Source organism: Stylophora pistillata, chromosome 14 (genome assembly GCF_964205215.1).
Source record: "Stylophora pistillata chromosome 14, jaStyPist1.2, whole genome shotgun sequence".
Taxonomy (NCBI): Eukaryota; Metazoa; Cnidaria; class Anthozoa; order Scleractinia; family Pocilloporidae; genus Stylophora; species Stylophora pistillata.
Genome location: NC_142532.1, coordinates 21,333,005 through 21,344,780, shown reverse-complemented (window position 1 = coordinate 21,344,780; position 11,776 = coordinate 21,333,005). Strand labels below are relative to the sequence as shown.

The 11,776-nt window shown below is 39.2% G+C and overlaps 2 protein-coding genes across 4 annotated transcripts in view; one reads left to right on the top strand and one right to left on the bottom strand.

Annotated features, from left to right (window-relative positions):
* The first annotated feature begins 152 nt into the window (after nt 1-152).
* LOC111330895 (monocarboxylate transporter 10-like) lies at nt 153-11,333 on the top strand. 2 transcript variants are annotated; one of them, XM_022935877.2, is made up of 4 exons: nt 153-244; nt 7,277-7,616; nt 9,346-9,896; nt 10,046-11,333. In XM_022935877.2, the coding sequence occupies exons 2-4, from the start codon at nt 7,376-7,378 to the stop codon at nt 10,724-10,726; spliced, it is 1,473 nt and encodes a 490-aa protein (XP_022791612.2). In that variant the 5' UTR covers nt 153-244; nt 7,277-7,375; the 3' UTR covers nt 10,727-11,333. The 2 variants fall into 2 exon arrangements, with proteins under 2 accessions (XP_022791612.2, XP_088601196.1); XM_088745070.1 differs by lacking the exon at nt 153-244 and adding an exon at nt 565-643.
* Nucleotides 1,924-11,776, bottom strand: part of LOC111330894 (uncharacterized) — a 28,403-nt gene continuing 18,550 nt past the window's right edge. For both annotated transcript variants that reach the window (XM_088745069.1, XM_022935875.2), the window contains exons 10-20: nt 11,334-11,402; nt 10,951-11,067; nt 5,488-5,622; nt 4,510-4,566; nt 4,204-4,266; nt 3,726-3,845; nt 3,408-3,479; nt 3,065-3,136; nt 2,856-2,913; nt 2,511-2,596; nt 1,924-2,143 (exon numbers count right to left, since the gene is read on the bottom strand). In XM_088745069.1, coding sequence (XP_088601195.1) covers nt 2,081-2,143; nt 2,511-2,596; nt 2,856-2,913; nt 3,065-3,136; nt 3,408-3,479; nt 3,726-3,845; nt 4,204-4,266; nt 4,510-4,566; nt 5,488-5,622; nt 10,951-11,067; nt 11,334-11,402 — 912 coding nt within the window. In that variant the 3' untranslated portion in view covers nt 1,924-2,080. The remainder of the gene's footprint in view (nt 2,144-2,510; nt 2,597-2,855; nt 2,914-3,064; nt 3,137-3,407; nt 3,480-3,725; nt 3,846-4,203; nt 4,267-4,509; nt 4,567-5,487; nt 5,623-10,950; nt 11,068-11,333; nt 11,403-11,776) is intronic.

Here is an 11,776-nt window from a genome sequence, read left to right as displayed (position 1 = left end):
GCAACGCTTTTCGTTCTCATAATTGATACTCTAACTAGATGCTGATATTCCTTTTGGCTTAGTCTATGAAAAAGAACTTTATATATTATGCGAAAATTATTCTCAAATGCCCAGACCTCCTATCGATTGGTCTTCATCACTATGTCACTTACATTATGATAATAAAGATACTCGACGCAACCACACGTCTTGTAAAAGACGCCAAATCAAGCCATTGATTGCTGGTCTTCAAGACATCAGGCAGGTATGTTAAAGGCATATCCTTTTCTTTTCTTTAATTGTATACGAAATCGGAATAAATCGATAGCTGATAATTACTTTAAAAACAGAAAAACTCCGTGACGACCAACTGTCTGAGAAAATGCTCCATAGGTAAAATTAACATAGGCATCAAGATTTAAACCAAGCTTTCTCTACGTGCAAGTCGCGTGAAAAATAAAAATAAGCTAAATGGCAAAAAGAGGGATACAATATCGCAAAAATTAAAACGCACCTGGTCAAGGAAAGTTCGTTTAATTGTGCATTAGACACTAATTCTGATGATTTTATTTATGTGGGACTGACAAAAAACAGGTGAGATGCAAATTTTATTGCTGGTGGTAAGGGGTTGTTTTGCTGAAAAATTGCCATGAAGGAAATTAAGGTATTGCAGTGCAAAATACTTTATTAGTTTTAAAAATTTATTTGCTTTGCCTCAAACCCTACAATCTTAATATCGATTTTAAAGACCCCTTTTCGAGAATAAGCTCGTCCCTTGAATACATGAGTTTAATTATATGATCTATTACAATATTACAAAAAATATGCACTGCCCGCAGTTAGCAAAGGCTAGTCGAGGCGGGAAGTGTTTAATACGTATATTATAAATATAAAATAAAAAGATTTACAGAGCAAGAGATTCAAAATTCTAGACAAATTACAGCTACATCAATACATTTAAGATACGGCAAGAAAACAGAACAAGCTGGGGTCTTATAGTTGTGCTATTAAAGTAGAAAGTAGACAAATCAATATAATCGTCGTATTTTTCGAGTCTCTGGAGGAGGAAATCATGAATTTTACTCTTAAAGTTGTATTTGATAGCTGGCGCACTTCACAAGACAAGCTATTCCAGATTCTAACACCATTTCTTGAAAATGCCCTTTTTTGTATATCTAATCTTAAACTTTCAACAAAATAGTCGCCTCTTGAAGATGATCTTGTCTTATGGGCATGAATATTAGCTTGATAAGTGCATAAGTTAGATATGTTAGAAGTTAGATATGTTAGATTTGTCCCTGCAAATTTCGTCCGGAAAAAAGTTGCATGTTGATGAAACGTCACAGGTTTCACGGTTGTTTAATCAGTTATTCTTATAGTATTCCTTTTATTCTTATAGTATTCTTATAGTATTCCTTTTAACATAGCCCAAAACAATTATTTCTCAAATAGCAGTCGCACTACCAGAGCATTAATGCACAGGTTCAACCTCTATCAATTTGGGCTCAAAATCAACGCCTTTCAAAATTTGCTAAGTTGGTTCACCGAACTAAATCTACTAAAGTTCTATCAAAAATACTGAAATTTAATTGGCTGTGCCACTCGCTAGTGTCTGAGTAAAGTGGGTAACCCACCAGTGTTAGGTTAAAAACAAAGAAAAATAAAAAACACAAGCCTGTCATGTCTTGCAGCTAAGATTTAAACGACTGGTAGGCCTCTACTAAAACGATGAGATTTTTTGCTCATTATTTATATGTGATGGCTGATTTAGCGTGGCCCTGGTGAAAGAAGTATCTCGCGGTAGAGCTTTCAATAAGGGGAACAAGTGTTCGTTTTTCATTTTCTACTCCGGTGATAATTCTTTGAAAAGATAATGAGTTAATATTTACAGAAATGCGACTTGAAGGTCAACTAAAATGTCTTGGAAAAACACGAACACTCAGACACGTTTTCAACTCATTTTTATTTAAAAATTTTTCTTCGCGATAGCGAAATATCATTGCTTCGACAATAAAACGAGGTTTTAGGGTTAAACCGTGTAATGATACAGTTTTCAAGTTAAGAAACAAGTCACAAAAACACAAAAAAGAAAGCTGATTGCTCAATTCACTGATTTTCTGGCTGTTCGTGCTACCACATGACCCAGCACATGGTTAAGAACAGTCTAAGGACAAGAAAAAATATATAAATAAATTAAAATCTTTCATATTTGTTTTAAATCGCGGGTTCACCTGTAACAACACTGCAGGTGAGTTTTCATTTTGATATGTTTCTCATCCAATCCAATGAAAGACGATTATCAAAAAATAGACGTAGCTTGAATAGGTAAACCCTGTAATGAATCCAAGCTGTAACCAGTTCTTACTGGTATTTCTTTTCATCTAAAATTGCACTAAGTTAAACTGGCAAACACTAGCAAGTAAAGTTTTCTTCGAGTATGTCAATAAATCAATCAACCAATCGGGTCGCTCGGTCCGCTCGTCCTTCCGTCCGTCGATCCGTTCCTAGCATTGAAATATAAGTCAACTTACCGAAATGTCGTCATCGGCTGAGAACTCGTGTCCACACTCGGCCCAGTGACACTCTTCAACAGAGCCTTCTTCCACGACGTGATGTTCTGAGGAGCAAAACATCCAGCGCATATTAGCATGTACAGAAGTTAACAGAACATAGCGCTAAAATTTGATTTTGTTGGGACCGAAAAGAACCTTTGGTTCTCGTGAATCTCAAGAAAAAAAAATTACGGTCTTTATCGATAATTTATCTCGCGTGACTTGTACTTAACAACTATTCATTCAAGAAGGCTTACAGTTGATCAAACAGGTTCTATGTCGTCTGTCACATGGAAACGCAATCATAATGTCTCTAGTGTTTACCTCGAAGGTGATTCTTAAGGTGCGTGACGACACCAAAATTGAGATCACAGTCTCGCCACTGAAACAGAGAAGAAGTAGAACGGTAAAAAAATAAGAAGAGAAAGAAGTTATTGGTAACACCTTGAAACCTTGCATTTGACCACGTAACATTGAAAATGCTGTAATCAGTTTTCTTGAGCACAAGCCAAAGGATTGATTTATTATTGTACCTTGCAAGCATGGTAAACACGTAAATCCAGTTTTACAGCCACAACAGACCCATCACGTGCTCCGCTGTAAATCTGTTGGAAAGAAATTCAAAATGAAGCCATGAATTTGCATAGAGTGCTAGATCCTAGGAATCTTTCCGCATTTCTCAAAAGGCCTTTAAGTACCTGTTGGCTAGCGGTTTTTCTTGAGAAAGAACCTTACATTAAAAGGCTAACAAAACAAAGTATCGTTCACATGATACGGCGTAGATGATTTGTTCTGAAATTGGAATTCAATCAAAGCAAAACATCTGGGTAAAAAGAAAATAATAATACAACACAAAAAGCTGTTTTTTTAATTTACCCTTCCATTGTTAACGTGTACTGAGAAAATCATGTCCATCTGACCACCATACACTTGAAGAAGATCTGCCGACTGATAAATACAAAGACAAATATAGATAATAATTAGATATAAGAACAGCTGTGAACTCTGGTAAAGAGCACTGCATCATTCTAGTCCCTTTTGGGCGAGTCTCGCTCGCTCTTTCAGCTTGCGCCGTGCAGTGAACTGGTTTATCATCTACTGAAACTCTTGGCGATTTTTTCGACCTTGAAGGACAAAATAACTTTTAACACACGAAAATTTTTACACATGAAACTGACGGCTTTTTGAACTTACTGTGAGGTCATAGCAACGAATAAGTTTATCCAAACATGACGTCACTAAAACATTGCCGATAATTTGAAGTCCGCTGACACTCATTGGATGACCGTCGAAGCTTCTCAGAAGCTCTCCAGTCTGAAAATGAAATAATATCAAATGTTAGTCGGTCTTTCTTACAGCTTTCTTTTTTCAAACTAGAGACAAATTCAAGTTCAATTTATCACAGCGAATGGATACTTCGTAAGAAAATACCCCAAGGATATTAATTTATCAGAAATGACGTATTAGACCATCTTCGAATTAGCCTTGGCCTCTTTTTCAAAACGAGGCCTGGTGCTCAACCATTCTCGCGAAAATGAGTTCAATTTGCATGTACCATAAACCCTCTAATAAGCCACCCCCCTCTAATAAGCCACCCCCCTCTAATAAGCCACCCCCTTCTAATAAGCCCCCCCTCTAATTTGCCACCCCCCTCCAATAAGCCCTAACTTACATTCAAGTTATGAGCCTGAACTTTCATATCAGCAGATCCACTGTATAAAATATTCTCCACAACCTAAGGGGATAGAAAGAGATAGCTGTGAAGTGATATCCTTTAAAAATGTTCTTTCCACTTATGGCCTAAAACTGTTCAAAGGGTGCTGGTCTACAGAAAAATATAAAGGGACCGAGAGTAAAAACTCGAAATGCCTCGGAAGATCACACAGTTTTAACTGTCACTGACCATGTTAGCGAGGGCAGAGCAGAAACATAAAAACCAGAGGAAAAAAAAAAGACGATTAAACAATCTAAAACAAACCTGAATACATAAAACAGTCATGCTGTGATCATAGAGTGTCCGAACGAGAAGACCAGTCTGAGAAAAACAGAATGACAAATACGTCAATGACAGTTCTTATCATAAATAATTCAATGTTCTGCATTGCGAAATTAGAATCGAAAACAAAGTGAGTGAAATAACCTACTCTTTGAGCAATATTCCTTTTACTGCAAATAGGACCTTTGTCCAAGACATAGCGAAACCAAAGTTCTCTTTTTCCCGTAGTTCATTTTATAAAGGGCCAAAGAACCATCACTTCTTACAACTGCTACGAGTTATGCCCTCTTTAACTTCAATACCCTAACATCAAAATGCATTTTCTCTATATTGTCCTCCATACATTTCTTTGGCATTAACAGGAATACATTGTTTCACAATCAGGTGCTTCTTTAGTTGGCCATTGTTTCCGTTATTCTCTTGTCCTTTAACCCTTAACTCCAATGAGTGACCAAGGCAGAATTTCTCCTTACAGTATCAATACAACATCAAGCAGAAAAGGGATTAGAATATAGTTAAATATCAAAGGGATTATTGGTTGATCCAGAACCAAATTCTCAGAGGAAACATTATAGGAATTGTATGGCAGAGACTGAGGAGAATTACTGATGAGATCTTGGGGGTGACATTGTTAAACAAAGTCTTTGAATCATTGATTTTCGTGACTTCACATATAGAGCTTGTTTTGTGATTACATGGAAAGCGGAGATTTCTCCTTAAATCTTTTTAAAAGCAGTTGAAGTAGTAGGTACCAATGACTTAATTTCATATGGCGTTGATGTTGAACAAAGAAATGTCGCTAAGAAAGATGTTAGGACAGGGAAAGTGACTTCGTTTGTTTTTCAATGTGCTATAAAGCAAAGCCCTGCTCAAATAAATTTGCAACCAGAAGGCAGTTAAAGTCATCCGTAAGTATAGATTTCACATTCAAAGTTTATATTCAACAGTTACAAAAAATACCTTGCAATCTCTGATAGCAATAGTTGAATCAAATGAACCAGAGCACAAAAGCTTTCGCTGTCCTTCAGTAGCTGTTGCAAGACAGCTAACTCCACGGGGCTCATGGCAATGGAGGCGCTCTTGGCATATGTTATTCTGGCAATAAAGAGACAATAATTAGCACGAAAAATCGTTCAAACCTTTCAGTTTTCAAGATTAGGTAATATTCACGGCAGCTGTTACCGCCCAAAATCGATTCAACTTTGTCATCTTGAACTGGCAAACCATAGTCTTTCATAGCGGTTGTCCAGTGCTACGTGAACTGCATTGAATTTTTTATCTTAGGCTGAACTTTTTTAGATGAGACTCGATTGTTCCTAATTTTATAGAACAGGGTCAGGGGAACTATATAGTTTCTAAACTGATTAAACCATTAATTTTTTACCATTTGACCCCAATTTAGAGGAATTGTCCATGATTACATGTCCATGATTACCATGTACATTATTCTTTTTATTCTAAGCCATTTACATTGTATGTATTTTTGGCGGTAACGGTTGCCCCTAGATATTCTAAACTGATACGTTTTCCACTAGTTTAGATACCGTAGTCCCTTCTATGGGTGGCTGTCACCACCAAAAATACATCGGATGTCAAAAAAATCAGCAAACATAAAGATCGTCTAAGGATCAGTTACAGAACGGTATGGATTACGAGCAGTCCCACCTTTTCGGCGAAGTCCTTCGCGCGAGTGAAAAAATATTGGTGATGTTAGCGCGGGAGCTTCATGGAGCTCCTGTGGTGCATCGGCGTCACTTCAAGAGTTCCCCGTAGCGCGCTAACAACAAACTTTTTTCACTGACTTATTTTGGCTCGCGCGACGAACTTCGCCGAAAAGGAGGGACTGCTTGTAGTCTGGGAACGGTATAGCTAAAGAAAGAATGGCGTAGCCAAATAACGAACGGTAGAACATCCTAAACATAAATAGGAAATCCAACTGATAAACGGTTTAGCTACCTAGGTAGAGTTGGAAACAAAAATTACGAGATGGATTAGTCTATATGCGAATAACTTAAATCTCATTTGCAAAACAGTGTAGTGCATTGCAGGCATCTATTTAGGGCGCATAAACGTTACACGCTCGCAATTGTTTATTCCACCTGTCATTTTCGATTTAGAGTTAAAGTGAACGGTTGAGGAGAGGGAAGTCGGGGTTGCCTTGAAAATTTGAGCAGCCGAGAAAATTATACACGCATTTTTCCCATACTGCTGACTCGACTAAGTCAACAAGTAAAAAATGAAACTCGATCTTTCCGTTGTGTTTTAATGTTCATCATGGAGATCACTGTTCAAAATGAGTGAGTATTTGCCTTGTTTGGAAAAATTTCCCCAGGAACTGTCACAGTCATCTTTAAAAAAAAAAAAAGGAAATAACATTGGTGGTTTGTCGTTGATTTGTTATGTCTCTTTTGTGTTTTTTTCTTTTAAATTATTGAATTATGCTTGAGGTAAGCTTTTGACAAACAAGCAAAAGGAACAAAATAGAGAAGCAACTACACTCTGATCGAAGACTATCCATCTATTCCCATTTCAAAAACGAGTGGGGGAGTGGGTCGACTTCGCCGCGCAGGTTAGTCTGGGATCGTTACTCGGGACACAAAATCTATTGCAAACAAAGATTTGTGTCCCAAGTAACGATCCCGGACAAACTTGCGCCGCGAACTCGACCCACTCCCCCACTCGTTTTTGAAATGGGGAATTCATGCTTTTTTATCAAGCTGTTTACATGATTCTGTTCTATTTATTCCAGCACAGTAGACACGTGACAGCCAAATAACTACTGCACAGTTTGGGACAAAGCGCTTCAGGTGAACAGGGAAGCACTTTCCCTGTCCTCAGGAGGAGAAATATGAGTTCCTTGTCGGACATGACTTCAGAAGAGAAGTGCGACGAAGTTTTGGAGGAAGACGATCAGCCAGCAGATACTGTGAATCAAGCACATCACAAACTTCCGCCCGATGGAGGGTGGGGATGGGTGGTTTGTCTTGGAGCATGGATGGTGAATTTCTTGACAGTCGGACAGCAGAATGCAACTGGTGTAGTGTACTCGGCGCTTTTGAATGAATATTCCACAAAAAGAGGAGAAACAGGTAGAGTGGCTTGCAGATTAAACTAAACTGCAAGTTCAGATTCTTGAAAACGTAATCTAGTCACAGTTTGTTTTACTTTTTTCAAAACGATTCTCCGAAAACGGAAACTGAAAATGTAAATAAAGAAGGGATGTAGTGAAAGATGGTTTTCGTCTTGTCGCGAGCGTGGAACAAAGAAAACATTTTGACTCCCTGTGAGGAATCGAACCTCAGACCGTCGCATTCTGCGCTCCGATGCTCTATAGTGAGCAAGGTCCATATATGGCACGCGTCCTGCATACTGCTTTCATCGGCAATGTCGATAGCGTCATGTTTTGTAAATAGAAGGGACTTGTGCGTAATACAAAGTTTTGTGGTTTTCTTCCCTATTTTGACGTTCAGTCAGGGCTCGAAATTGCGACCGATACGGTCGCTAATGCGACTAAAACTTTTAACTTGGCGACTAAAAGTTCGAGTTTAGTCGCCACTTTGGCGACTAAACTTACTTCCTCTGATAAATAAAAGATTGTAGAGGAGAAAAATTTCTTAGGTCTCGTTTCTGCGTTTCTGCCCAAGGAAAAGCAAATTAAGTCTGTTAACCTTTAAGCTAAAGCTTGATATGGCTTTCAAATTGCGTCTTCCGAGAAGACATATTACGATGGCTTCTTCATGGTGATCGCGGGCGCAATATTTTGTTGAAAAGCTTCTGAATTTAAAATTAATCCGTTGAGAACAGGAGGTCTGGTACTAAATGCCTATCCGCCATGTTTGATAAATGTTTGATGCCTTCGTATCGTACGATTTCTTGCATGCGATGCGACATATTTTTCTTGCTAAAGTAGCCCTGAAATGTTCTTATTACTTTTTTCGCTTACTGCTTAAGGTAAGATTGTCAGCAAAAGTCTTTCGGAGTTTCTTCTTTTGTGTTTTCATGTTTTAAGTCATTCAAGATCGAGTATTTCGGTCTACCCTACAATCGCAGCCACAATCCACCAGAAGCCGAACAACAACGCCAATTGAATAAGGCTCTAATCTGATTTCTGTTCTTGTACTATCTGGCGACTGCATTTTTGCAGTTGGCGACCGTTTTTTCTCTGATAGTCGCCAAAAGGCGACTTGGAATTTTTTTTCAAGGTCCTCTGTAATATTCTGATAGTTTTTGCGCAACGCAAGACATGACGTCAACTTTACTTTCTACTCTCGTATAAGCAGAAGCTTCCGTTTCAGAGACACGTCTTAGGGCTATGTGACGTACACAGTACATGTGAATATTTGAAAGTCGTTTAGAAATAATCGTGACAGTTATTGTAAAAGCTCGCTTTGAATTGAACCGAGTTTTACTCGTTACGATTTCCCTTCATGGTCTGTTGGCTTTATCCAATCAGATTAAGAATTACATGTGTATTTAAAAGATTGTTTTATGATTGGTAAGTATGAGCAGCTTTGTTTAAAGGCCTGATTAAAATGTCTCCAAATCCGTCATGTTGCTCTTTTATCGTTGTTGTTGTTGTTTTTTTTTTTACCACGCCTACATCACTCCTACCAGGTCTATCGTATCATTCCCTCGTTCACATCTTTGAAGCGCAAAGTGGCCTAACAAGCATAGCCCTTTATCAATTGCAAAACCTTTACACTATTCCTTTCAACGGCATGAAAGGGTTGAAGTAAAAAAAAACATAAGTACAAAACTCTCTTTCCTTATGGAAAAGGTTTTCCGATTCAGTAACTAGCTTATCTTATTTCTCAACAGCTTGGGTTGCCTCGCTTGCGTCCAGTATGATGTATCTGTTCGCTGCTGTGGGCACCTCTCTCGCCGAACGCTTCGGGAGCCGACTGATTGTCATCGTTGGATCTTTCGTCTCAGCCTCAGGCCTCCTTGCCAGTTCCTTCGCACCAACGCTTACACCCCTGTATGGAACCTACGGAATTATATGGGGTCTGGGAGCAAGTCTGGGCTTATTTCCCTCGCTCGTGATACTTACAAAGTACTTCAGAAAGCGCTTGGCCCTCGCATCTGGGATAGCTCTGGCGGGTGCGGCGTGTGGGACCCTTGTATATGGACCCGTAATACAATTCCTTGCATCAACGTATGGGATTTCAGTAACATTCCGGATTCTCGCCGCCGTTCAGAGTTTAATGTTTATAAGCGGATTGATGTTTCGACCTGTGGAGGGCCATAAAGCCTGTCGAGAAAGACAAAGAGCAAACAACGACAACATTTTCAAGAACAAAGCGTACGTCATCTTCGTTGCTGCGCTTTGTGTATTCATGCTCGTGTTTCTCGTGCCTTTCGTTCATTTGGTAAGTTAAGTGGACAGCTGAATTTGTTCTCCACTAAAAGGCTCTAATTCCAAGAAATTGCTCTCAGTTGGTAGAGAACATTGATGTTTTAATTTCGTTTGATACCTTTCCCTTTGTCAATCTCCTGATCTGTTCCTTTTTTTGTTTAGGTTCGATTTACAGAGGACAAAGGAATCAGCAGTACCAAAGCCTCTCTTCTAACAGGCTATATGGCATTTGGAGGACTTACAGGAAGTATCGCTTTTGGTATTGCGTGCGATCTCCCGCGATTTAACCGCCTTAAGGTCTGCCAGCTCTCTCTCTTTCTCATGGCTATTTCATCCTCCCTTGTCACCATGGCAGCTAAATACATCTGGATTTGCGTGTACGCGTTCACTTTTGGCGTTTTTGATGGATGCTACGAAATGCTTGTTCCCGTGATCACGCGAGATATCGCAGGCCCTCGCAGAGTAGCGCACGCCATTGGTTTGCTTTACTGTATAATAGCGTTTCCAAAAACACTTGGCCCACCAATCGCTGGTTGGCTTTTTGACTTGTCCAATGACTACAGTGTTTCTTTTTACGTCACTAGCGCTGTAACCATTATTGCGACAGCCATCATGTTCCTTCTCAATTGGGTTCCAATCCACAAAGATCGCTTGGAGATGGAAGAAAATGAAATGAGCTCTCCGACCATCATAAACGAGCCTTCTCATAAAAGCGTCTGTGACGACTTCAGGATGAACTTAAAACCAGAAGCCGACGACTCTGTAACTCGTGGGTGGCTGCCAATTTACTGGGTAGAAAGTCGCGGAGAATACGAATATCGTGAAAAGCTGACAGTACTGTGACCAAACATAGTTGCAAGGAGAGTTTCAGAGGAGGAAAGGTGGTGTACTTGTAATAGTTCTAGAGCTCTCTTTTGGTTACCCAGCAGATTTAGCTTTATAGTTATTTTGTGTCTCCAGCTATGATATGTATCTAACTAAAACGCTCAAATAAATTTAGTTACAGTTTAGTTTCAAAAACAAAAATGGAAGTCCAGCGTGTACTACGCTCTATTCCCGAGTCTTACCACCAAGTCGATGGAGGCTACAACACCAGTACTGAGTCCAACAAACAGAAGATCAAAAGCGGCTTGAAGACACATAACACGACCATCAAAAGTAAACCTGTGGGTGCAGTTGCCACTCTAAAAGCAAATAAAACAGTCAAATACAACATTGAGTTGAGAATTTGGGAGAATGGTTGTCTGCCTCGTCTCCTACAGCCTTATTGATTTGGTAGGGCGCAAAACATGTAAGGAAAGCAATACTGCTTGCTTGGTAAAATCTCGCTCCCCAATTTATTCGAGACAAACCTAGTTGAGGCCACTAATAACCTTTTGGCCCAACTACTTCACAGAAAACGAGTAGTGATCCGGCTTATTTCATCGTAATAAAGGACATAGTTCGTTACCTTTATGTTGTAGCTCCTGACTGTTTGGTCATTGGATCCGGTGAATAATCTGTCGTTGTCCGCAGAAACCTATTGTGAGAAAAGGAAGCTTATGGTTATTTAGTATTTCGGGCGTCTCAAAATAGCAATAAGACATACCACAACAGTCCACAGTAACCGTTATCACCAAGATGAACAGAGCTTGTCACATCCTAAAACGCTACCTTGTAATTTTCCCTAGAAATGTTATTGTTCAAGTCTTGAAGAGGTAAGAAAGGATTCATAAACAGCGGCTCATTTTGAAAGTCACACACTCTTTCAATAGCTTATTCAATCCACGGTGAAGCACCGAAGTAAAAAATTTGGACGCGCAGGTAACTGATCATGGATGTGTCACGTATTCATAAGTTTCCCACGCCAGTTTTTGGTGATGGAACTTCACTTCACTAAGGTTCCTTATTTAT

Coding starts and splice junctions, on each gene's coding strand:
- LOC111330895 (XM_022935877.2), top strand. CDS start 7,376: ATGAGTTCCTTGTCGGACATGACTTCAGAAGAGAAGTGCGACGAAGTT. Junction 7,617..9,345: donor CACAAAAAGAGGAGAAACAG/GTAGAGTGGCTT, acceptor ATTTCTCAACAG/CTTGGGTTGCCTCGCTTGCG. Junction 9,897..10,045: donor TCGTGCCTTTCGTTCATTTG/GTAAGTTAAGTG, acceptor TTTTTTGTTTAG/GTTCGATTTACAGAGGACAA.